Source organism: Microcaecilia unicolor, chromosome 9 (assembly GCF_901765095.1).
Source record: "Microcaecilia unicolor chromosome 9, aMicUni1.1, whole genome shotgun sequence".
NCBI lineage: Eukaryota > Metazoa > Chordata > Amphibia > Gymnophiona > Siphonopidae > Microcaecilia > Microcaecilia unicolor.
The window spans coordinates 221,580,485-221,606,035 of record NC_044039.1 but is presented as its reverse complement, the minus strand read 5'-3'; the positions used below and the strand labels follow the sequence as shown (position 1 = coordinate 221,606,035).

The window sequence follows — 25,551 nt, the reverse complement described above, 5'->3', positions numbered from 1 at the left end:
CAGAAAGCTTGTCCACACTCGGCCTTCCCTACACCCCTTCCCGTGCACTCCGCTCCATGGATAAATCCTTCTTATCTGTTCCCTTCTCCACTACTGCCAACTCCAGACTTCGCGCCTTCTGTCTCGCTGCACCCTATGCCTGGAATAAACTTCCTGAGCCCCTACTTCTTGCCCCATCCTTGGCCACCTTTAAATCTAGACTGAAAGCCCACCTCTTTAACATTGCTTTTGACTCGTAACCACTTGTAACCATTCGCCTCCACCTACCCTCCTCTCTTCTTTTCTGTACACATTAATTGATTTGATTACTTTATTTCTTGTCTATTAGATTGTAAGCTCTTTGAGCAGGGACGGTCTTTCTTCTATGTTTGTGCAGCGCTGCGTACGCCTTGTAGCGCTATAGAAATGCTAAATAGTAGTAGTAGTAGCTACATAAACCCTCCTTCCCCCTTCTAAAATCACCAGCTAATTTTTGTTCAGGCAAATTGTTACCTGTACAAAATTCTTCTGGTTAAAAAGAGGTGGCACTAGGCTGCAGTTTAGCTTTGGTCTGTCAGTACTAATATTCAAAGTTACCTGCATAACTCTGGTTGGCGAAATAGCTCTCCTGTATCTAACTGGACAACTTTACTTAACTTCAGACTGGATATTGAACCCAAATGCATACAGGTGGCTACTGGCTGAATATCTGTATTACAACTGCTTACCAAATTGCTCAGAATATGGTCAATCTTTTCCTCTTCTGGAGAGTTTCTGTCTACTTTGCATCTGTAAACCATTAACTGATGGCGATCTTTCAGATCTTTGTATGTCTAACAAAAAAAAAGAAAACACTCGATATGACTTCTTTAAAGCAAAAGGAACCAAACAGTGAACAGGACAAATCGAGTGAAAACAACCTCATTAGCAGGATCAGAACACAACTTTGAGAGGCAACGCTGAACAGAACGTGAGGGTGGGGCGGTTCGCCCCAGGTGCAGGCTGCAGGGGGGTTCAGGAAGCAGCCACGTGGTTGTCAGCTCCGCCAGTTCCCTGCTCCCACTTGTCACTTCCTGTTCCGGGACAGGGAACAGGTGGAGCCGATAGCCGCGCAGCTGCTCCCAGTACCCCCAGGAGGTAAGAGCAATGCACCCGGGGGGAGCGGGGAGGAGGCGATGTACAGCGGCAATCTGTGGCAGCCAACCAAGGAACACCACTGTTTCACTCACATTAGGGCACAAAGCATGGAGAAAAAGAAACCAACAAAACTAACTTCATAAAAGGGAAAGGAGACCAAAATCCAGGAATCACTCAGAGTACAGCGACTTGGTGTGTTTTACCAAGGAAATGGATATATACATTTTTATAAAGATAATCATTAAAGAAAAGAAAGCTCAACAGTGAAGACAGTGATCACTTAACAACTATTATGTATCAAGTCTATTTGATATACTGCTCATCAAAAAGGGTTGTTTAAGCGGCTTTGTCACAAAACGCATAGCCACTGACCTAGGGTTACCCCGTGGCCACTTAGAGGGTCTATCCCCAGCACAGCTCAGGTCCGCCTGCATCTGCCACTTGTGCTCTACACGAGCACCCTACTCCCACTGCCTGGGTCACAACCGCCTCTGGGCGAGTCTCTTGCTTTCAAAATATCCCCAGTGATTTCTAGGTTACTGGAGGCCACATTCCCAGTGGTCTCACAGTTCCCAGAAAGCACTCACAGACCCAACACACAAACTACCAGGATTCTTTATCAGTCCAGACAAAGAGGCAATAAACTGAAAATTGTTTATTGTCTTCAAAATATTGAACAGTGAAACAAAAAAAGCGCAATTAGCAAACAATAACAGATAACTGAAATATGGATCAATTATACCACTAACTAAATATTTGTTTACTTTCTAAAAAGTACCTGGGAAGATCAGGACATATAGCGTTTACTGAGCCTCAGCAAAGAGATTCTGCTCTCTTTTCTTCCTGGCTAAGACTGGAGCAAAAGCCAGTACTCCTGGGTAATTTCAAACCAATCAGAGCCCAGAACAACATTTGAAAATCGCTGGTTACATCACTGCAGGCACTTCCTATTATGTGTGTGCTAACTAAAAGAAGGAACGGTCATTCCTCTGTAACAGTTTTAAACAAACATGCACCTCCTGCTGGCCAAACTAGAGAAATACACTTGAAGGAATAATTAATACAAGTTACAGGCTTAAAAACACACTGTTTTGTCACAGGTTTAAATAATAAAATAAGATAAATTAAAACATATGATATCAACAAAAGAGTTCACTACAGCAAAGTGAAAAAATAAAACTACAGAAATAAAATTAAAAAGAATAATTCTAAAATCCTATGTAACATAAAAAGCCTCTCCCTTCCCAGCTAGCATCAGTTCATTGTCTCACTGATCACACTTCCATTGTCCCTTTGCCACAATTATTGGATCTTTCCATCAATATTTACAGTGAAAACTAAGAACACAGCACAATGTCCTTACTCAAACAACAAGTCTTAAGGTTCTTATGCAGAATTCCAATCTCAAACCTAGTGCTAGATCACCCCAAAGTTTAGCAGCTACTACTTCAAAAGCCACATGTCTAGTTGTCTCCAAACACATTTTGGTAAAAGATGGTATCACAATTTTTTTTAATAGGCACTTATTACATGCAGGACCACTGTGATTCTTTCAGTGTTCCTGCTAATCCCCTACATGATACACTGTCATCAATTTAAAAATCAAATGATGCCAGACACTCTGAGAAGCACTCAAGAATTTCCAGAAATGGTGGCAAGAACACTCTAGGGTTTTTAAAGATAAATACGTACCCTAATATTTACTTATATATCTGCATATAGTAAAACTTCAAGCTCGTCTCCTATGTGCTCTAATTCTAGATGCTTATGACTCGATGGTCAATGCAAAGAGCAAGGGGGATGGTGGATATCCCTGCTTCCTGCTCTTCCAAGCCAGAAACTCTCTGAATAAATCCCATTCACTGGTATTTGACTCAAGGGCTTCCTGCATATGTAGGGTTACCATTTTGTGTCCTCTGAAAAAGAGGACACATGTCACGCCCCCTACCCCGCCCCGCCCCGCCTCATACCCCGCCCCCACCACGCCCCCTTCGGGTCCTCGTTCCGCCCCTCTATTCCCCGCCCCCCGTCACATGGCTCCCCCCCTCACTTACTATCTAGCCCTGGTGGTCTAGTAGGGTCTTCTCTTCGGGGCAGGAAAGAGCCCCCTCTTTCCTGCCCGGAGCGCTGCCTGTCCTTGCCTGCTGCATCCTCCTTGGTCTGGCTGGAGATTCAAAATGGCCACCGAGAGTTGAAGTGGCCTCGCGAGAGTTCAACTCTCGGCGGCCATTTTGAATCCCCAGCCAGACCGAGGAGGATGATAGACAGGGGAGGCAGCGCTCCAGGCAGGAAAGAGGGGGCTCTTTCCTGCCTCGAAGACGTCACTAGACCACCAGGGAACATGGTAAGGAAGGGGAGGGGACGGGAGTAGGGTTACCACGGCGCCGATCGCCCGCCCACACGCACGCGCCTGCCCGCACCCGCGCCGACGTTTGTCCAGAAATCCGGACAAACGTGGGTGCAGGCAAAATCCGCCGGACGCCCCGGACATGCCCTCAAAAAGAGGACATGTCCGGGGAAATCCGGACGAATGGTAACCCTATGCATATGGCCTTAACCCACGTAAATAAAAATATCCCCAAATCACCCACTCAAGCGCTGCAAACAAAACACCCTACTCCTTGTGGCCAAAAGCTACATACATGGTCTTTAACCGACTCCTCTGAATATATTCTGTTAAATTAAGTGCCCTACACATGGTATCTCCTATCTGTCTCTCCTTCACAAACTCCGGGCTGACCCCAAAGCATCATCTCCTCTAACCTGCTAGCCAGGATTTTTGCAAAATGGCTGAGAAGGGCTATTGGTCTGTAACTACCACAAAACTGTGACGCCTTTCTCGGTTTACGAACGACTCACGCATTTGCAAAATACATGTAGTATGGAAGGCTCCCCCCCCCCCCCCCCACATACTGTTAAATACTGAAACTGTGCCAAGGATCAGGATAGGACTTCTTAGGCCCTGGTAATATTCTCTTAGGAAGCCATCCTATCCTGCTGCTTTCCCTGCAGTTCCTTAATTACACTCTCCACCTCCTCTATCCTCCTCCCTAGTCGGGCTCATTCCCAGTCCCCTGCTCTACTCATATATGTCTCACCTACACATCTATCAATGACCGTCTGCTCCACATTACACTCAGAACTGTATAATTTCTCCTAAAAGGCTTTAAACTGTCTCACAATCTCTTTATTAGCCTTAATCACCTGTCCCACTCCAAATGCTTTTTAAAATGATCATGCTAACAGTTTCCATGGTTCATGAAATCTCATTTAGTAAACCTTAGCATGTGCTTGACTTACGTCCAGACTATCCAACTGTGCCCTCGTTTCCCCCCCCCCCCCCCCGCATACTCCTGACCTTGCACTGTAGCTTCTGTTTCCTGCTTCCCTTTCTTTCTTTTTCCTGGACACCAGCTGTATTAATATCCCCCTCATGAAAGCTTTTCCTGCATCCCACTGCTGCTTAAGATATTCCCTTGTTTCCCTCTTTTTTTGCAATAAATTTATTGTTTGCTCTCCAACCCCTGTCTTTATCTATCTCCATCTGCCTATTCCAAATTCCCAACACTGTAGCATGATCTGAAACAACAATGGGTGTTGGTTTGAACCCTGCTCCAGCTGCTTAAAAGTTCTTTCCCAGTAAGGAGACAGTCTTAAATAGGCGTCAGGTTTGAATAAATTACAAGCTCTGTCGTTCTGTGTATGTCTAGCAGTGCTACAGAATAAGGAGAAGTAGTTTTGTGTAGTTGTGCAGGGGGTGGGGGCAGTGTGTCTGTGCGATTGTGCACTAACATATAGTAACATAGTAGATGACGGCAGAAAAAGACCTGCACGGTCCATCCAGTCTGCCCAACAAGATAACTCATATTTGCTGCTTTTTGTGTATACCCTACTTTGATTTGTACCTGTGCTCTTCAGGGCACAGACCGTATAAGTCTGCCCAGCACTATCCCCGCCTCCCAACCACCAGCCCCGCCTCCCAACCACCGGCTCTGGCACAGACCGTATAAGTCTGCCCAGCACTATCCCCGCCTCCCAACCACCAGCCCCGCCTCCCAACCACCGGCTCTGGCACAGACCGTATAAGTCTGCCCAGCACTATCCCTGCCTCCCAACCTCCAGCCCCGCCTCCCACTACCGGCTCTGCTATCCAATCTCGGTTAAGCTTCTGAGGATCCCTTCCTTCTGAACAGGATTCCCACGCATGTTTGAATTCCGTTACCGTTTTCATCTCCACCACCTCCCGCGGGAGGGCATTCCAAGCATCCACCACTCTCTCTAACATCTAACAGATGCGTAAACAGACAGACAGATGGATGAACCGTCCCCCCAGTAGGTGCTATCACTCAGCAAAACACACCTAAAAATGCACCAAACCACCTCATGAAACAAGAGTTGATCTAAATTCCACATTTGGTAATCGATGGACAGGAAAGCAACTAGGCCTAAAAGTACCAATAGCGAAATAAGAATAAAAAGGCAAGAGCAAAACCGTCCCTCCTCTCAGCTCTCTGTAACCTCTTCTGCACACTTTCCTCCTGCCCTTGACTGCGGAGCTGAATAATTCTCACCTTTTTTATTTTCTCTATTTCCCATTAACACTTACATCAATGACCACGTTGTGGCACTTGTACTTTATGGCAATATTCAACCTCAAGTCCACATCATCCACCAGTCGGACATAGTCCTGTAAGACCTGGAGAGACAAGAGAGGGCAAAAGGGCTCAGCATTTGCCATACTCACATGCCACAGAGGTACTGAAAGGTGTCCGCCACACAGCAATGGGTCAGCAGAAGCAAAAGCTTTCTGGAATTTGATTACCCTTAAGATAGAAGGGCAAGAAGTCTGAGAATTTAGCGTGATATATTAAAAACCTCAGTTGGGCCTGTCAAGAGTTTCTGTGGCTTCATTTCAAGCTTAGTGCTTTGAACCACCCTCTTCTGCTTTGATACTGGTATGAGTCCTCATTCAGAGCTAATTGGGATTTACCCCCTCACTCTCCTCCCTCCATAATCCGGGCATCACCACAACAGTCCACTGCAATCTGAATCCCTCTTGTGTCACTATTTACCACGGCTGTGATTGCCCCGGCCCAAGAGATTTTGTTGACTAACTGGAATTTAATTGACTCAAATTGTCTTCTAGTGTGCATGGCTACTATTTTTTTTAATAAATAGTTTTTTCACATTCTTTGTTTTGCGCTACCTAATTTTCATTGATATTTTCTGAGAGGATATGTATGTTCACAACTATTTTAGAGCCAGATCTAGGTCACTTCTGTGGCAAAACTAGGCTGTTGGACCACCATCACTTCCAGTTTAAATACAGAGCAAAGGTTAAAACAGACTTCAGTTAGGTGAGTCTTGGATTTTGAAGAAAGGATGAACATCTGAGCCTAAAAAAATATGTTGCAAATTAAGAGGAAGGGTCTGCTTCATTTCCCAGAACCCTTTGCACCTGGACCGGGGCACTGTTTTTATTCAAGATCTCCACAACGCGATGGAAGCCAATGGGTGCTTTCTTCTTTGTGTAGCCCAGCCAATTCTGAAAGAATGAAGAAAATGTTGTTACACAAACACCCAAGATATGAAAACAAATCATTTGTTAGGGGGAGTCATCCTGCCTCAACAGATCTTGCTTCTCTACTAAATCAAATGGATATTCTTTACAAATCTGGATCCTCTCGCTTATGAGCCACAGAACTACCTTCAAGAAGTCAAGACAAAGAGCCAGCCGTGGAACATGAGACAAGTCACCCTATCTCCTAAGGATACCATCAGAAAACAGAAGCATCGGTGGCAGGCCTAACCATTAGACCAGGGGTACTCAAACCTGTCCTAGGGGTCTACAGGCTAGTCAGGGTTTCAGTATATCCCTAATGAATATGCATATCCAAATCTCTCTCATGCATATTCAGAGATATCCTGAAAACCCGACTGGCCTGCGGACCCCTTTTTAGTACCCCTAGATTAGACTATACCACACACTGCAGGTACAGCATGTATGTGACAAACATGCACTAGGACAGATACATACAATGGCAATGCCCAGTCTCCACTCCTCAGGCCAAGCTGCCGTGGTGATATCAGTCTCCGCTCCTTGGGCCCAGCTACAGTGGCGATATTCTATCCAGTCCCTGCTCCTTAGGCCTAGACACAATGTTGATACCCAGTCCCAGCATTTATGTGGTAAGCTTAAGAAGGGTTTTGCAAAAGAACTCAAGCTCCCACCTTTGTTGTAAATAATGCATCCACATCGTGCCATGCTCGGAGTTTGGCCCGGGCCGCAAGGGCTGTGAGAACATACTGCTTCTCAGGGATCTGAAAGAGAAACATTTACAGTGCCACATACAGCAGTTCTGTCCTTATCACCTTCTACCCTATTAATCTGTGTCTGACTTAAGACAGGAGGCTGATTCCTGCCATGAAGTAGAAGCACCCAAGGACATTACTCTTCTGCTGATAAGAGCTTAAATGCTGGTGGTAATTAGAGTATCAGATCCCCACAGAAGACAGGCTATCATTTCTGTTTATAAGTAGGATGAGTGTATGATACGGTTGTGTATATTATTTATTTGTATTTTATGTACTTTATTGTAAACTTGCTTGAATTACTATGTGCTAGATTGTTACTACAGAAGATTTTATAAACAAATGACCATATATGGGCATTTTGTTTTTTAAATATAAAGTGTTCAAAGAAAAGAAACATCTCAATCTGTCCAATGCCAATTTCATTTACACTTCTGAGTCAGGGTAGGTTAGTCTGGTCCTGCTTTATTTATTTTTTTAAATTTTTATCCTTTGGCAACCTTGGTTGTAACTCAGGAGCAGGCCTCATGTACAGGTCCTGCTCTCTGGAATCAATTATCAGTAGGAATTTGTCAACGAACCTGCTTGTCTGGAAGTAAAAAGCATATTAAGACCTGGTAGTTTTAGTCTGCATTTAGCTAATATGTTATATTGTTAATGATTTGTATTTGATGTTGTGTGATTTAAGTAATCTGTATGATTTTGTTTTATTGCTTGATGTATTACTGTACCATGCTCTAAATTGCTTGTATGAAGCATGTAACAAATTTAAATAGAAAAAGAAGACTCAAGAGCAAGAAATAAGATGAAAAAAGCAGCAGAAAGGGGAAGACAGGGCAGAGACAATAACAGAGAATCACTACATAAACTCAAATTTCTCCTCCCAATCTCCCCAACCCTCAGCCTCTCTTCCCGCAGCGTTTACACTCTTGGGAGCTCTCCCTTACCCGGAAGGTCTTCTTCAGGTTGGCTGGACTACTGAAGGTACCCTAGGACAATAAAAGATGTTATCAGGACACTTGTGGCCATCGCCTTTCCTGGCCATACTCAGCAGGCAGTAATACTCTGCTGATAGAAATGAAAACCTTTCCTGTTAAATTCAGGTGTATTTAAAATGTATTTTAATATGTATTGTATTTTATAACTTGCATTGTGCAACTCACAGTTTATATACAGTACAATGTAAGACAATGAATTTGTTAGCCAAGCATGTTGTCTACTTTGCCACTTAATGCCATACTACAAACAACCCCCTCCCTCTTCCCTATCCACAATCAAGAAGGTGATGGTGAATGGGTTTCTTATTCATCTCTGTTCCCTTACCCTTCACTGAATCTCATGATCTTTGTAATTCACCTTAAATTCTTTTGCACACGCTGACCCCCTACGCTTTAAACTTCATTGGCTACCTGTACAGGAGCGCATTGCTTTTAAGATCTGCTCCCTAACACATAAAATCATCTATGGGGATGCCCCGGAATACATGTTCCCCTTGATTGACCTTCCGCCTAGAAATGCCAACCCTGCTGCTCGGTCCTATCTTCACCTCCATTTCCCGAATTGTAAGGGAGTCAAGTATAAGAAAATCTTCGCCTCGTCTTTCCGTTACTGGAGTCCCAAATACTGGAACACGTTACCTCGCCACCTTAAAACTCAAGTGGACCATGCCCTTTTTAAGAAGTTGTTAAAGACATTCCTCTTTGCTAAGACTTATCCCTCAATTTACCATGTTGATTAAAACATCCCTTGTCCCTTACCCTACTTAGTTCACTTTGTTAGTTTCTTCCCCCATGTTTACTTCTTTATGCTTGCCTAAGCTGTTAAGTTTGTACTCTTATGTAATTCTCTGTAAGCCACATTGCGCCTGCATGTGTGGGAAAATGTGGGATATAAGTAACAAATAAATAAATAAAATAAATAACCATGTCCAATAATTCTCCCACATGGGCTCAGTTTCCTTCTATTTTCCTTTATTGAACATGGTCATAGGAGCCCAGTATAAGAGGCTTGAGCCCCAACAGGGACCACCCCCACCAAAGCCACATGCTGAACTGTAAAACATTTCCTTCCTTCCTGTTACCTTCTCTGCTGGGCCGTGGTACTAAACACAAAGCAAAGTTGTGCAGGACCGCGGCTCAATCTAACCTCCTTGCTCTGCATGCTGCGGCTGCTTCCTCCAGGCCAGCTCCGCCTCCTCCAAAAGACAAAGTTATGTCAGAGGAGGTGGGGCTGGCCTGGAGGAAGCCACGGTCCCATGAGGTTTTGCTTTGTATTAGTACACAGTCCAGCAGAAGATAAAAGGATTGAGGGAAGGAAAAGTTTGACAGCTCTGACGGGCACTTTAGCTCTGCCTCTCTTATTGCTCCTTGGTGTCCAACTCTCCTCTATGTCTTTCTAGTCATCACCTCTCTCCTTCCTCCTTTTTACCCAGCTCTTATTAAGCTGTTGCCCATGGCTGTTGACTTATTTGGGCTGTAGAAGTTACTTAACCTATTACAAAACTCCTAGAACCAAGTAATTTGTCCAACTTCCAACTGGCTGCCACTATGCAATGTTCAGTGTTGTTCAAACTACTAGGTCAAAGTACTCAAGTAAAAGCAAAAATAAATGTATATTTTAATACTTAAGTAAAAGTCCAGCGAAGAACACATTCAAAAACTGACTTAAGTGAAAGTAAAACTGTAATTGCCTAATATAATACTTTTTCAGTAAAACGTACAAGTACCACAACTACAAAAAAAATGCAACTTTCCTTAGCCTCCCTCTGGACCGGCCCAGAATGTGACTGATGGGTTGTGCACGCCTTCCAGCAGGTGGACATTGAGAAAAAAAGTGTGACTCTAGAGAGCCAATAAGAGGCCTTGCCAGACAGAGAAAGATCCAGTAATCTCAGTCTCCACGTCACTCACATGAATGTGCTTATGAGTCATTATTAAAACCAGCACAGCTAAAAAGGTTCAACAGCTGGACTAGCAGGAAGTGGATTGTTCAGTCTGATCAAAGTTACTTCAAATCAGGTCATTTTACATTATTACTGATGTCTTCTGACTGGATCTGCAGGTTACGATCAAGGGAATTTCTGAAACACTTAACTTCATTATTATTATCAGCAGCATTAAAAGTGATGCTGTCTAATTCATCACTTGCACCTTCATCTTTATCATCACTACTACTACTACTTAACATTTCTAGAGCGCTACTAGGGTTACGCAGCGCTGTACAATTAACAAAGAGAGACAGTCATGCTGTCCAGTTACAGAGAAGGCTTTCACAAAGTTGGAATCATTGTGGTGTTCTAACAATTTTTTGTCTGATGGCAAACTCTGTTTGAATATCTTCCAACACTGATGCAAGAACATCAAATGTGTTGGAACCTTTCAGTCTTAAGGCCAGACAAACTCCTCTCTAAAGACTATCAATCCAGTGGACAGTCACTCCAATGTAAAATTTCCCATGAGATGATGAGCAGTCTTTTGTGGTAGATAAATTTGTCTGTTCACCGTGAATTGCTTCTAGCTTCAACTTCATCTCTGGGTTAAAAGGACTCAACTCATCACTGTTCTGTGGCTGGAGACAGGCAACTCCACTGTTCTTATATTCACTGAACAGCAAAATTTAAGATGAGATGAGGTTTGCAATAACAAAATCCAGTTCCCAGTTTTGCTGTTTCATTTGGTTTACTGAGGCATTATCATTTACATCTCACTTCCGCATTAACTTTTTACTTTCAAATGCAAGCATCAGATGTAAAAGTAGTAAAAATGGATGCAATTATTACTTTAGTAAAAGTAAAAAATGTTAGCCTGTACTTCTTTACAAGCAAAAGTAACAAAACTAGTTACATTTACGTAGTATACAACACTGGCAGGTCCTCGTATCAATTTCTAGGCAGCAGCCGTATAGCAGAAAGATCTTTGGAGCCAGAGGTAGCCTCTTCCTAATAATCTCCATAATGTAATGCAGCTCTCTCAATATGCTTGTACAGCTGTGCATGCCACCACATATTTATGTACTAGTAAAAGAGGCCCATTTCTGAGCAAATGAAACGGGCGCTAGCAAGGTTTTCGTCGGCAACACCCCCCCCTGCCAACCCCTTCGTTGTTGTGGCATTGCTCCACCCTCAACGTTTGACGCGAGGGCGGGGCCCGTAGCGATTTCCCCCCCCCCCTCCCAACCCCTTGGTTGTTCTGCCATTGCTCCGCCCTCGAGGGCGGGGCCCGGAGCGATTTTGGTGGCTTCACCACCACGAACCTTTGAACCTTTTTGAAGGAAGTCAGGGCTTGGCTTCACTGAAGTCACTGTCTTCAGAACGTTGAGGGTGAGTTTTATATATATAGATAGATAGATATGCCTGGCTAACCACATTTTCGCCAACAGCTATTCATGTTTTTATAGACTACGGAGTCTCACTGGGGTCAAATACCACAGGTATAGCATTTTGTAATCATTTTCTATTAGGTCAAATACAATAGATATTCTCCATCCACAGATCCTCCCATATTTTCATCCCACCTCAACAGATGTCATGGTTGAGTTGGTGATGGTTTAACAAGGAGTGTAAATAATAGTTTAGATATAAATCCTTTCTTCCCACACAAGCTGTACCTGCACATATTGCTTCCAACAATACTATCCCCTTCCTCGAATTCCCCATCACCTTCTTTATGGACATAAATGCCTCAGTTGAAGAACCCATATTTTATTTATTTATTTATTTGTTGCTTATATCCCACATTTTCCCACTTGTGCAGGCTCAATGTGGCTTACAGTAAGTTAAATAAGAGTACAAACTTAAAGATTAGGCAAGCATCTAACAGAATGAACTAGGTAGGGTAGGGGACAAGGGATACATTAATCAACATAGTAAGATAGTGGGGATGGGACGACTTTCCTATGAAGAGAGGCTGAGAAGGCTAGGGCTTTTCAGCTTGGAGAAGAGACGGCTGAGGGGAGATATGATAGAAGTGTATAAAATAATGAGTGGAATGGATCGGGTGGATGTGAAGCGACTGTTCACGCTATCCAAAAATACTAGGACTAGAGGGCATGAGTTGAAGCTACAGTGTGGTAAATTTAAAACGAATCGGAGAAAATTTTTCTTCACCCAACGTGTAATTAGACTCTGGAATTCGTTGCCGGAGAACGTGGTACGGGCGGTTAGCTTGACGGAGTTTAAAAAGGGGTTAGATTCCTAAAGGACAAGTCCATAGACCGCTATTAAATGGACTTGGAAAAATTCCGCATTTTTAGGTATAACTTGTCTGGAATGTTTTTACGTTTGGGGAGCGTGCCAGGTGCCCTTGACCTGGATTGGCCACTGTCGGTGACAGGATGCTGGGCTAGATGGACCTTTGGTCTTTCCCAGTATGGCACTACTTATGTACTTATGTAAGATGAGGGGTAAGTCTTAGCAAAGAGGAATGTCTTTAACAACTTCTTAAAAAGGGCGTGATCCTCTTGAGTTTTAAGGTGATGAGGTAACGTATTCCAGTGTTTGGGACTCCAGTAACGGAAGGACGAGGCGAAGATTTTCTTGTACTTGACTCCCTTACAGTTCGGAAAATGGAGGTGGAGATATGACCGAGCGGCAGGGTTGGCATTTCTAGGCGGAAGGTCGATCAAGGGGAGCATGTATTCCGGTGCAGTCCCATAGATGATTTTATGTGTTAGGGAGCAGATCTTAAAAGCAATGCGCTCATGTACAGGCAGCCAATGAAGTTTAAAGCGCAGGGGTTCGGCATGTTCGAAACGCCTTACTCTAAGGATGAGCCTCGCCGCAGTGTTCTGAGCCGTTTGGAACGTTTTCAATAAGGAGGCCTGACAACCCACGTAAATACCACTACAATAATCCAGATGGGATAGGACAAGCCAGTGGACAAGGGTACGAAACAAGTCTCTGCGAAGGAGGTATCTGATGCGCCGAAGTCTCCACATTGCCTGGAACATTTTTTTGGTGACCAAGTGTACATGATCAACCAGCTGGAGATGTGAGTCCAGATGTACCCCTAAAAGTCTCAGGCTGTTGGCAATCGGGAGGGCCTAGCCCAGAACTGGAAGCATTGTGTCAGATACATGAGCGTACGTGGACGAGAGGATGAGACAATGAGTTTTTTCCCTGTTGAGCCTGAATCTGAACACCTTGGCCCAGTGTTCTAAAGTGGTGAAACATGCATCTATGAGGTTGGCAACTTCTGATATTGAGGATTGAAAAGGGATGTAGATTGTAATATCATCCGCATAGATGAAAGGGTTGAGGTTTAGGTTTGCAAGTGCTGTGGCTAACGGCATCATCATAATATTGAACAGTGTAGGTGAAAGGGGAGAGCCCTGAGGGACCCCACAGGAAGCATTCCACGGTTCTGAAGTGTGGGAGTTCACCATGACCTGATAGGACCTTGAAGTCAAGAAACCCTTGAACCAAAGCAAAACTGGCCCTCCTATACCGAAAGAATCCAGTAGATGAAGCAGGAGTTCATGATCCACCATGTCAAAAGCACTAGACATGTCAAATTGTAGCAGAAGAATCTTCCGTCCAACCGATAGTTCTCGTCTAAAGTTAGATAAGAGAGTGACCAAGACTGTCTCCGTGCTGTAATGAACTCGAAATCCTGATTGCGAATGGTGGAGGATATCAAAATTAGTCAAAAATTCGTTAAGCTGAACATTGACCAGACTCTCCATCAGTTTGATAACTAGAGGTATCGAAGCCACTGGACGATAGTTGGAGATGACATCTGGCTTGATCTTTAAATTCTTTGGGATTGGGGTGAGAAGGATGTTTCCATGGCCTGGCGGGAAAAAACCTGCGCTTAACATATAATTGAGGTAACAAGTCAAATCTTCAATGTAACATTTTGGTGCAACTTTTAGGAGGTGGTTCGGACATACATCTAATCTGCAGCTTTTATTTGTGAATTTATGTAAAGCCGCAGTTACCTTGTCAGGCAACAGGCGATTGAATTTGATCCAATAGCGGTCAGCCGGGCAAGCACCCAATGGCACGACCAGGGATGCCAGGAAGTCATCCACATCAGAGAGGCTGCTTCCATGGACTGGTGAAGTAAAATCCGTGAAAACTGGAACATCTAGTTAGGGTGCATCGTTGCAGTAATTGTGGGGTAGCTCCGTCCCAAAACCTAAAAATATCCTGCATTTAAGAAATTATATTGCTCTGTATTGTACTTTAAATTTATTGTTACTCAAAAGACAGTAATTTTACTGTGATATTGATAAATAAAGTTGCACAGTGTTCAATTTTAAGTATTTTTTTTTTTATTGCATAGATTTCCCCCCAGGAGTAGTTCCAGGGGATGTTCCCTATCTGTACCTATAGGACTTGCTCTCTCTCCCCCCACAATAGCGGCATATTCCAGGATACATTTCCAAATATAGATCTTACCTCTCCCTCCGTGTAGTGGTATATACAGGAGTAGAACAGGGTAGTCACAAGAGGCATGAAGAGAATGGATGCCTTCCTTGGATGCTTTCGAAATATCTCTTCCTGCCCCGAGGCTTCTAAGTGCTTATCATTTGCCTATAGATAAACAAGCAACATTTTCATGTGTTACACAGTTTTAGTGATTAAAAAAAAAAGCTAAGTGTGTATTTACCTAGGTTGCACTGTATTAAAAAGCAATAAAGAAAATATGACATATTCTGCAGTTAACTTCCCGGTTCTACGTGGATTACAATGATTGACTGGACAACACCAGAGTCATACAATTTTTCCTCAAAAAGTCAAGAATTGAACTTAATGAATCAAATCAATCCCCATTACAGAATACAAATTTTCTAAATAAAAAAAGTTTTGATCAAATTTCTAAAATGCCTATAATTTAAGTCACTCAAATAATTTAAAATAGTTTTCTGAAGTTTAGGAGCCTGGAAAGATAACAAGGAATCCAATAGTTTAATCTTCTTCATTTTCCTCAAAGATGTTGGGTATTCTCTTGACTCTGATCAAAGGTACAAACAATGTGGGGTTAAGCCACTTAAAAACCCTTTATAGTATACAGAAAATTTATAGAGAGCCAGTGAATAGAAAACTGGAACAGAAGTAGATTTCAGGTGTGACCTCTGGAGATCCCTGTCATTTGCTGACAACTGACAAGGTCTCTGGGGTAGTTTCATCAACCCCTAAGAGGCAAATCAACCAAAAGGGAGTCTACTAGGGCTGAGCCGAATGGTGGATTAATCAATATTTAGATTAGGACAGGCAAGACCTTGCATCCTGCTGCCCTGTATCTTCCCCGATTCAAGAAAAATTATTTCTGAAAACCGCTTTACATTCTGTTCTTTTTATATTTAAGCATTTGTATTCTGCTTAAGAAACTAGGCAGATTACATCATAATGTACACAATTAAACAAGATAGCAATTGACCAACAAAATACAACTGAAATCATAAAATACAAAATTGAAATGTATTACTTCTAGCCTGCCGTTATCCAGGTTGGGGAACAGAAAAAAACAAATACATACAAAGTAAGGCCAGACGTTCACATTCATGCTGATTGCTGTTGAAAAGATCTCTTGCATGTGCGACACGACTTATGCCACACTGTGTGCAGCTTAAGATCACTATTCATATAGGGCCCTGTTTACGAAGGTGCGTTAGTGTTTTTAGCGTGCCTACACTTAGTGTGAATGCTAAATATGTAGGTGCCTATAGGGATATTTTTGGTATGTACATGGTTAACATGCATACATGGTTAACGCGCCTATATGCTGCTTAGTAAACAGGGCCCAAAGTATTTAAAACCTGCTTAGATCATTAATTGGAAACAGCTAGCAACTGACAAAGGTCTGATAAAAAGCAAAGCTTTGTACGCCTTCTTAAAAGGAAAAGGGATGGGGATTTGATATATCACCTTTCTGTGGTTACAAGCAAAATGGTTTACATATTATATGCAGGTACTTATTTTGTACCTGGGGCAGTGGAGGGTTAAGTGACTTGCCCAAGGTCAAAAGGTTCTGCAGTGGGAATCGAACCCAGTTCCCCAGGATCAAAGTCTGCTGCACTAACCACTAGGCTACTCCTTTAGCAGCAAACTGTCCACATTCCTTCCACACCAGTTTCCTTTAAAAGTTTTAAAAACAAAATATCTCAGGTCATCTATTTGTATGTCCAACAACATGCCAATGGTCTACTAGGGATGCAGATTTACTGTTTCTATTGCTGTTACTATGATGTTCAAATTATCCTAGTCTGTCATTTTCTTAGTTTTTCAAATGTATAGTAATTAACAGGGACAAAAATACTTATGTGAGCAGTTGTGCAATTGGATGTATGGATGAATTTATACGTCTTTCCAGTGCTGGGATGTGTAAATGTTGATACCGCTAAAGCGCGCTTACAAATGCTTCATAATTCACATTTCAAATGTCCTGTGGGATGCCGTTCCGAATTCTGGATGGGTAAGTCAGGAAGGAATCAGTCTCTCTCTACGGTGCTTCTCTCTCGACTACACAACGATCAGCCTTTTCTCTCTCAAACATTCAATGCCCTCTAGAATGTGCCAAAACAAAACCTGGTGTTTCTTTCTTTATTTGCACTTTGTATTTTATTTATATTCATTTAGCAAAGGTGACATTTTATAACACCTTGCTGAGCACTCTGGAGGAGTGGTCTAGTGGTTAGAGCACCAGTCTTGTAATCCAGAGGTGGCTGGTTCAAATTCCACTGCTGTTCTTTGTGACCTTGGGCAAGTCACTTAACCCTCCATTGCCTCAGGTACAAACTTAGATTGTGAGCCCTCCTGGGACAGAGAAATATCCAGAGTACCTGAAAGTAACTCACCTTAAGCTACTACTCAAAAAGGTGTGAGCAAAATATAAATAAATAAAATAATTTTGCTAGAATATATCTCCTCCATTTTTCAATTGTTTGTTGCATTTGTACAGCATCTCCATAAGGGGGTTTCTTCCGAGAGGCATCATTGTTACAGTATCAGTTTCACTCTTTAAATGCCTGTATTAGCATTAATATTTAGTGCATTTATGTCATTACCAAGAATTGCCAACCCGGCTCATAAATGTATGTTTTACTTGCACTTATGTAATATTTGTTCACAATTGCTCCTGTTATACACTCTGTATTTTGCTTTACCTTATTTATTATTTTCTAATATACTTTGGTCTATGGCATACTGTGATGAACACCACTTTTACATTATATAAACTTCAATAGATATGATTTTAAACTGTTTTTTTTTATATCCTTGTTCTATTTATGCTTTTTAAAAAAGGCCCGTTTCTGCCTGAAATGAAACGGGCGCTAGCAAGGGTTCCCCCCTCCCTCCGTTGCTGTCTCCCTCTCTGTCCTCCGAGTCCCACGCCCTCCTTTCGTCCCCTCCGAGTTCGAGGCCGTCCTCCCTCTCCTCTCCCACTCCCCTGTAACTCACCACTTTGTCGAACAACAACCGCGACTGTGGCGGGGCCATTTGTGGAGGGGTGGTTGGAGGGTAGCTGGCACGTTTTTAGTCGGTGGTCACTGTGGGGTTCATCGGTTGAAGCTATCTATCTCCGGCCATGTCTCCGCCCTCGACGTCATAACGTTTGATGTGAGGGCGGGGCTAGGAGACATGGGCAGAGAGAGATGGCTTCGGTTGGGCACGTCCACGGCCGCTTTTGTTTGTTAGGCAGTCTGCAGCGATTCGTTGGAAGGGGAGGAGTAGGGAAATCGTTCATTTTCGTTGTTTTGTAATTGTTCCGCCCTTCACGTCATCACGTGTGACGCGAGGGCGGGGCATGGAGACATGGTGAGTGTTGTGGCTTCACCACCATGAAGTTACGAACCGGTGTCTGAGTGGCTGCAGTGACGTCAGTGTCTTCAGAACGTTGAGGGTGAGTTTTATTATAGTAGATATAGCCTCATTCCATCTATGTACATTTTGTCTATATTATATACTTTTTAGACTCCTGAGGCAGGTGTGCTTAGCGCCGAAACACGGCACCGTGTTGAGTCGATTAATGGTTGTTTACAATAAATTCTGTGTATGACATCTCTTGTTGGACGTGTGATTTTCTACACTACTCCTTTGACTTACTACTACTACTATTTGACATTTCTAAAGCGCTACTAGGGTTACGCAGTGCTGTACAATATAACATAGAAGGACAGTCCCTGCTCGAAGAGCTTACAATCTAATGGACAAATGTACAGACAATTAAGTAGTGGCAGTCAAATTGGGGCAGTCTAAGGTTAGGTGCCGAAGGCAACATTGAAGAGGTGAGATTTGAGCAAGGATTTGAAGATGGGTAGGGAGGGGGCTTGGCGTAGGGCCACAGGAAGTTGATTCCACGCATAGGGTGAGGCGAGGCAGAATGGACTTCTCCTCGTAGCACTGTTCTGCACCAGCTGCAAGAACTCAGATGTATTTGAGCAGATGCTGTAGAGCGTCACAGTTTGCTTCAAATGTTGCAGCCAGTAGGAAGTCCTACTGTGGTCACTCAGAGGCAGCACATGATACTTTGTAAACATCTTTCCCAGGAGCTTCATGTGAGGTTCGGTTAGCCTCAGGCACCAAAGGAAAACAGACTCCTTCCTTCTCAGAGACAAGGAAGCAAGACTTCCACACTGAGCTGCCTGCTTGAAGGTTACTCTGCAGAAGTCGCACAGAAAGCAAGAGGCTCCCAAGCGTAACACACACAAGCCATTCAAAATCTGGTGCTCCTTCCATAACCGACTACTACTACGAATCATTTCTATAGCTACGTCTTGCAAGGTTCCGCGTTAGGAGTTACGGATCAAGAAAGGGATCTGGGTGTCGTCGTCGATGATACACTGAAACCTTCTGCTCAGTGTGCTGCTGCGGCTAGGAAAGCGAATAGAATGTTGGGTGTTATTAGGAAGGGTAAGGAGTCCAGGTGTGCGGATGTTATAATGCCGTTGTATCGCTCCATGGTGCGACCGCACCTGGAGTATTGTGTTCAGTACTGGTCTCCGTATCTCAAAAAAGATATAGTAGAATTGGAAAAGGTACAGCGAAGGGCGACGAAAATGATAGTGGGGATGGGACGACTTTCCTATGAAGAGAGGCTGAGAAGGCTAGGGCTTTTTAGCTTGGAGAAGAGACGGCTGAGGGGAGATACGATAGAAGTGTATAAAATAATGAGTGGAATGGATCGGATGGATATGAAGCGACTGTTCACGCTATCCAAAAATACTAGGACTAGAGGGCATGAGTTGAAGCTACAGTGTGGTAAATTTAAAACGAATCGGAGAAAATTTTTCTTCACCCAACGTGTAATTAGACTCTGGAATTCGTTGCCGGAGAACGTGGTACGGGCGGTTAGCTTGACGGAGTTTAAAAAGGGGTTAGATAGATTCCTAAAGGACAAGTCCATAGACCGCTATTAAATGGACTTGGAAAAATTCCGCATTTTTAGGTATAACTTGTCTGGAATGTTTTTACGTTTGGGGAGCGTGCCAGGTGCCCTTGACCTGGATTGGCCACTGTCGGTGACAGGATGCTGGGCTAGATGGACCTTTGGTCTTTCCCAGTATGGCACTACTTATGTACTTATGTACTTATAGCACGACTAGATGTACACAGCACTGTACACAAACACATAAGAGAGTCACCTGCTCGACAGAGCTTACATTCCATCCTAGACAAACAGGACAAATAAGGGATTAGGGAGTTTCATTTCGTATGGGAATGATTAAAACACAGGTACTGAACAGGTGAATAAGGGGTTAAGAGTTAAAAGGTGGGCTGTTAGAATGGATTTGAATAGGGCCAGACACAGAGCATGAAGTACTGACTCAGGAAGTTTATTCTAGGCACAGTGCACAGGAAGACGGAAGGAACAGAGTCTGGAGTTGGCGGAAGTGGAGAAAGATACAGACAGGAGCAACTTACCTGATGAATGGTGTAGGGAAAGAAGAGAGGAGAGATACTGAGGAGCTGCATATCTTCTCTCATCCTCTAAACTCACTACCTGTTCTTCTGATCCCATTCCCACCCATCTACTCAGTTACTACTACTACTTATTTCCATAGCATTACTAGACGTACACAGCGCTGTACACTTGAACATGAAGAGACAGTCCCTGCTCAACAGAGCTTACAATCTAATCAGGACAGACAAACAGCACACATAAGGGATAAGGACAAAGAGTATCAAGATTCCGGAATCCCACAGTAGCAAGATTCTCCGCAGAAAGAGTAGCAAGATTCTGGATTCCCAATAACTACTACTACTACTTATCTTTTCTATAGCGCTACTAGATGTACGCAGCGCTGTACACTTGAATATGAAGAGACGGTCCCTGCTCGACAGAGCTTACAATCTAATTAGGACAAACAGGACAAACAAGAGAAAATAGAATGAGTTCTCTCCCCTAATTTTATCCCTTCTGTCATATCCTTAATTGATTATTTGCCACTGAAGCTGTTCCCAATGCTTCCAAACACTCCTAAAAACCTTCAATGGACCCTACCTGCCTTTTCAACTATCACCCATCTCTCTCCTCCCACTAAACCATCTTGTCCACCTTCAATCTGCTCAAAATTCTCCTGCATGACTTATCTTCTACCAATATCGTTGCACTCACATAGTCCTTTCAGTGACTTCATTGGCTCCATACCTATTGCTGTATACAGTTCAAACTCTAATTACTGACCCTAGTGAAGACTGTGGTAGGTAAGTGGGGGGGAGGGGGGGACTACAGCTATGATAGTCCCAGTTTGCCACTTCTTATAGACACTCAAAGACAGAGAGGAATAAGGAAGTGAGGGAGCAACGTTACCTCTATGATGATCTGCCGCTCCAATAATGTATAATGATCCTCAATGTGAGCAGCATCATCTGCCGAAAAGGGCAATCTGTCAGGAAGGAAAGAAAAAGCTCCATGAAGGAAGACCTTAGTGTCCCAGAAAAAAAGTGTGAACTTTTCTCTCTCATTTATCACCTTAAACACTCTCAAAGAAAAATAATGAAGGCTGATAAAGACTACATGGCCTCTTCAGTCTGCCCATCCATGCCATCTACTATCCCTTCCACTCCTTTAAAAATTCTATACCCTCCAATGCCTCTCCCTTACAGATCCTATATGCTTGTCCTATGCTTTCTTGAATACAGTCTGTGTCTTTGATCACCTTCACTGGGAGGCTGTTCCATGAATCCACCACCCTTTCCGTTAAGAAATATTTTCTTAGATTACTCTCGAGTTTGTCCTCTTTCACCTTCATCCTAAGATGCACCAGAGTCTTATACAGAGGCATTGTCACATCCACATTCCTCTTCCTAAGCACCCATAGGGTGTACTTTTATTATTATTATTTTATTATGGAAAAAAGGAAAAACAAATAAACTACAAAAGAAAACATTACCAATTATTACCAACATTTCTTTTTCCCACTTTTATATAATTTTTAGTTAGTTCCCTCCCCCCTCCTTTTGCTGTAACTAAAACTACCCTTACCTTTCCTTGAACAACCCACCCCACAGACCTCACAAACCAACAATGGGATCACCCATGTGCATCCTTCTGAATGACCCCGGCCAGAAGCAATCCCCCCCCCCCCCCACCGAACTGGTCCCCCCTCCCACACTCTTCTCCACCTTCTCCCTACCCCACCACCCAAAACAAACACTGCATATCTGCCACACCGGGACAAGGCCTCACAAATTTAACAAGCAACTTTCGGCTCTATGAGGTAGAGCCTCCCACACTGGACGCTACATCTGTTGAAAACTTCTCCAAATCGTCACAGAACCCCTCCTAGCATCCAGTTTCAATAATTGATATATTTAATTTCTCCATTCAGTCAAAGACGGTGCATATGGTTGTCTCCAATTACGCAAGATGCAGTTCTGCGCCAACACAAATGCTTTCTTTAATAAGTTATTGGTCCCTCTTTTCAATCCCAAAGAAACAAAATTATAAAGTACCTGTATATCCGCCTGTAAGGGGATCCATCTGTGCAGCACAGTGTGTAAATAGGCCATAATGTGTTTCCAAAATTGGAGTACACTATCACAGGACCAAAACATATGGGTCAAAGTTGATGGGGAAAATTGACACCTAGGGCACTGAGCGGAACTTGAAAATCCCGCCCTGAATGCCCGGTCAGGAGCCACAAACATCCACAGCAAAAACTTAAATTGCTGTTCCTGTAAGGCCACCAATCGAGCAAGTCTTTTAATATGCCTCATAAGCAGGCAAAGGCTAGCACCTGTCACTTCCCATAGGATTTATTTAACTTCCTTGCTTAGATCTCCTTTCACAAAATGATAGAAAAACAGAACTCAAGGAGCCTCAAAATGACATGTATTATACCTCACAGCCTCCAGGCAGGATCGCCAGTCCCTAAACCATCCCACACAGAAATGCTTTTGATTTGCTCTGCCTCTAAAGATTCCACATCCAACAGAATTTGCTCGCTGTACAGTCCTGAACTGAAGAGAAGCCATTCCCAAGGATCTCAAAATAACTGCAGTCTTAATAGTTTTCCAGCTATGGTGAAATGGTCCTTCACTACCCTGGCTGAACAGTTTCCTATAGATCCTCTCGTGTCCCGTCCTGCCCTGAGTAAATGAAGAGCAGTGGGAAGCGGGACTGGTGGTTGGGAGGCGGGGATAGTGCTGGGCAGACTTATACGGTCTGTGCCCTGAAGAGCACAGGTACATATCAAAGTAGGGTATACACAAAAAGCAGCAAATACGAGTTATCTTGTTGGGCAGACTGGATGGACCGTGCAGGTCTTTTCTGCCGTCATCTACTATGTTACTTTTCCAAAACTCACTCAGTCCATCAGCAGCAGTTTGAGAAAAATAGGCAGCAGCTTTTGGAACAAGTCAGTTTTGCATAGAGTATTCAACACAAAGTCATTAAAATACCATGGGCACAGTGAGTTTTGGAACAGGAATAAGCAGCAGAAATTAATCTTGCCTTGATGAACAAAATTAATCGCATAACTAAAAACTGACAAAAATTGACTGAGTGATTACTTTTCCCCTGAAACTTTAGTTCTCCCACCTCCCACTCAAAGCCCAGAGCTGAAGGGAACAAGATCCTCAAACGTACCCAATGCACTTGGTTTTCAAAAAATCCCGTCTTTCTTCCGCATTAGAAATATTCAAGTGCTCTCTGTACACGGAAAGCTGCAAAAAATTCAAGAGAGACATTCTCCAGAAACATCAAAATATTTCTCTACCAAACCTCCCTAAAGAATGAGTCACTATGACCAGATTTCAGGGTTCATATTGAACCTTAACACATTGACATTAAATATTTCTATATTTGAAGAGAACTTAACCTCTGTTATATCGCATTTATTACATATTTACTAAAGATAAATTTACTCATGTAAAGTTATGTGGAACAGACTACAGATATTGAAAAGAATGTGTTATGTTAGGGGCAGATGCACCAAAGTCCTGGTAAAGCACCGATCGCTATTTCCACCTTGGTAAAAATTACCGAGTTGGAAATAATGAGGGATGCACAAAAGAATCGGTATGCACAAAAGAATCGGTATGCAAATGAGCTGCTCACAAAAACAGCGAGCAGCTTGGCAGGGGGGAAGCCAATAGGTCACCCAAACATGTGCACAACATCTAAATCGCTAAGCATGACTGCTCTGTGTATGCTACAGATGTCTTTCATACATGCATACAAGCTGCATGTATGAAAGCAAGGTGTAGCTTTTTTGTTTGTTTTTAAAATTTTAAATTTTTTTTAAATTACCACCAGAACCACGGCAGCAGTACAGGCAGGGAGGGAAGCAATGGAAAGCGAGGCAAAGGAGAGCGTGAAGGACTGCCATGTATGCCTGGCGAACGGGGGGGGGGGGGGGGGGGGGGGGGGGGGGGGAGGGCAGGCTCTAGAGTTGCCGCATCTCTCCTCATCCATCTGGCAGCTGCTATTTCAGCAGTAATGGAAAGGAAACAGCAGTACCGGCAGCTCCTGACCACCCATAAAAATTTCATCCTAAAGTTAGGCGGTCCTTTCGTGATCACTAGGAAAATGGCTTTGCATCACTCAGAATGCACATTTGAATAGTAATTAGTGCATTAAAATAACAACATTTCAAGAGCTGCTACTGTGACAGGAAAAGAGTCCACAGAACCGTTTTGTCCACGTCTTGCTGAACTCCGTGCTCACTAAACTGAATAGATGAGACAATGGTGAAGGGAATAGGGATTCAGATTTGTTAAAAACTGGGTAACAATTTGTGGAAAGGGGCGCCTATTCCAAAAAGATGGGCTCCACCTTAACTGGGATAGAACCGAGCTGCTGCCACTAACGTTTAAAAAGGAGGCCGAACAATTTTTAAACTAGAACGGGGGGGGGGGGGGGGGGGGGAGGGAGGGGAGGAGCCCACAGTAGCTCAGAAGGGCACGGGTCAGAGTACGGCATCTTTGAAGGTACTACCAAAACAAGAAATTACAGACCGGTGAGCCTGATGTCGGTGCCGGGCAAAATGGTAGAGACTCCGATTTTCTCCAATTTGTTTTAAATTTACTACTTTGTAGCTTCATTGTGTGCCCCCCAAGTTCAAGTATTTTTGGAAACAGTAAACAAGTGATTTATGTCTACCCGTTACACTCAACTCAGTATTTTATAGACCTCTATCATGTCTCCCCTCAGCCATCTTTTCTTCAAGCTGAAGAGCCCTACAGGCTTATTTTCGAAAGAATCGGGAGATGGGCGTCCTTCTCCCAGGGTCGCCCAAATCGGCATAATCGAAAGCCGATTTTGGGCGTCCTCAACTGCTTTCCGTCACGGGGACGACCAAAGTTAAGGGGGTGTGTCGGAAGCGTAGCAAAGGCGGGACTGGGGCGTGCTTAACACATGGGCATCCTCGGCCGATAATGGAAAAAAAAAAGGGCGTCCTTGACGAGCACTTGGCCGACTTTACTTGGTCTATTTTTCTTGCGACCAAGCCTCAAAAAGGTGCCCAAAGTGACCAGATGACCACCGGAGGGAATCGGGGATGACCTCCCCTTACTCCCTCAGTGGTCACTAACCCCCTCCCACCCTAAAAAAAAACACTTTAAAAATATTTTTTGCCGGCCTCTATGCCAGCCTCAAATGTCATATCCAGCTCCCTGACAGCAGTATGCAGGTCCCTGGAGCAGTTTTAGTGGGTACTGCAGTGCACTTCAGACAG

At 43.5% G+C, this 25,551-nt stretch overlaps 1 protein-coding gene across 2 annotated transcripts in view; it reads right to left on the bottom strand.

Annotated features, from left to right (window-relative positions):
- The window catches only part of VIPAS39 (VPS33B interacting protein, apical-basolateral polarity regulator, spe-39 homolog), a 63,191-nt gene that overhangs the window by 1,867 nt on the left and 35,773 nt on the right, over positions 1 to 25,551 (bottom strand). For both annotated transcript variants that reach the window (XM_030214094.1, XM_030214095.1), the window contains exons 12-19: positions 23,463 to 23,539; positions 21,183 to 21,258; positions 14,828 to 14,962; positions 8,376 to 8,417; positions 7,348 to 7,437; positions 6,575 to 6,661; positions 5,723 to 5,812; positions 708 to 812 (exon numbers count right to left, since the gene is read on the bottom strand). In XM_030214094.1, coding sequence (XP_030069954.1) covers positions 708 to 812; positions 5,723 to 5,812; positions 6,575 to 6,661; positions 7,348 to 7,437; positions 8,376 to 8,417; positions 14,828 to 14,962; positions 21,183 to 21,258; positions 23,463 to 23,539 — 702 coding nt within the window. The remainder of the gene's footprint in view (positions 1 to 707; positions 813 to 5,722; positions 5,813 to 6,574; positions 6,662 to 7,347; positions 7,438 to 8,375; positions 8,418 to 14,827; positions 14,963 to 21,182; positions 21,259 to 23,462; positions 23,540 to 25,551) is intronic.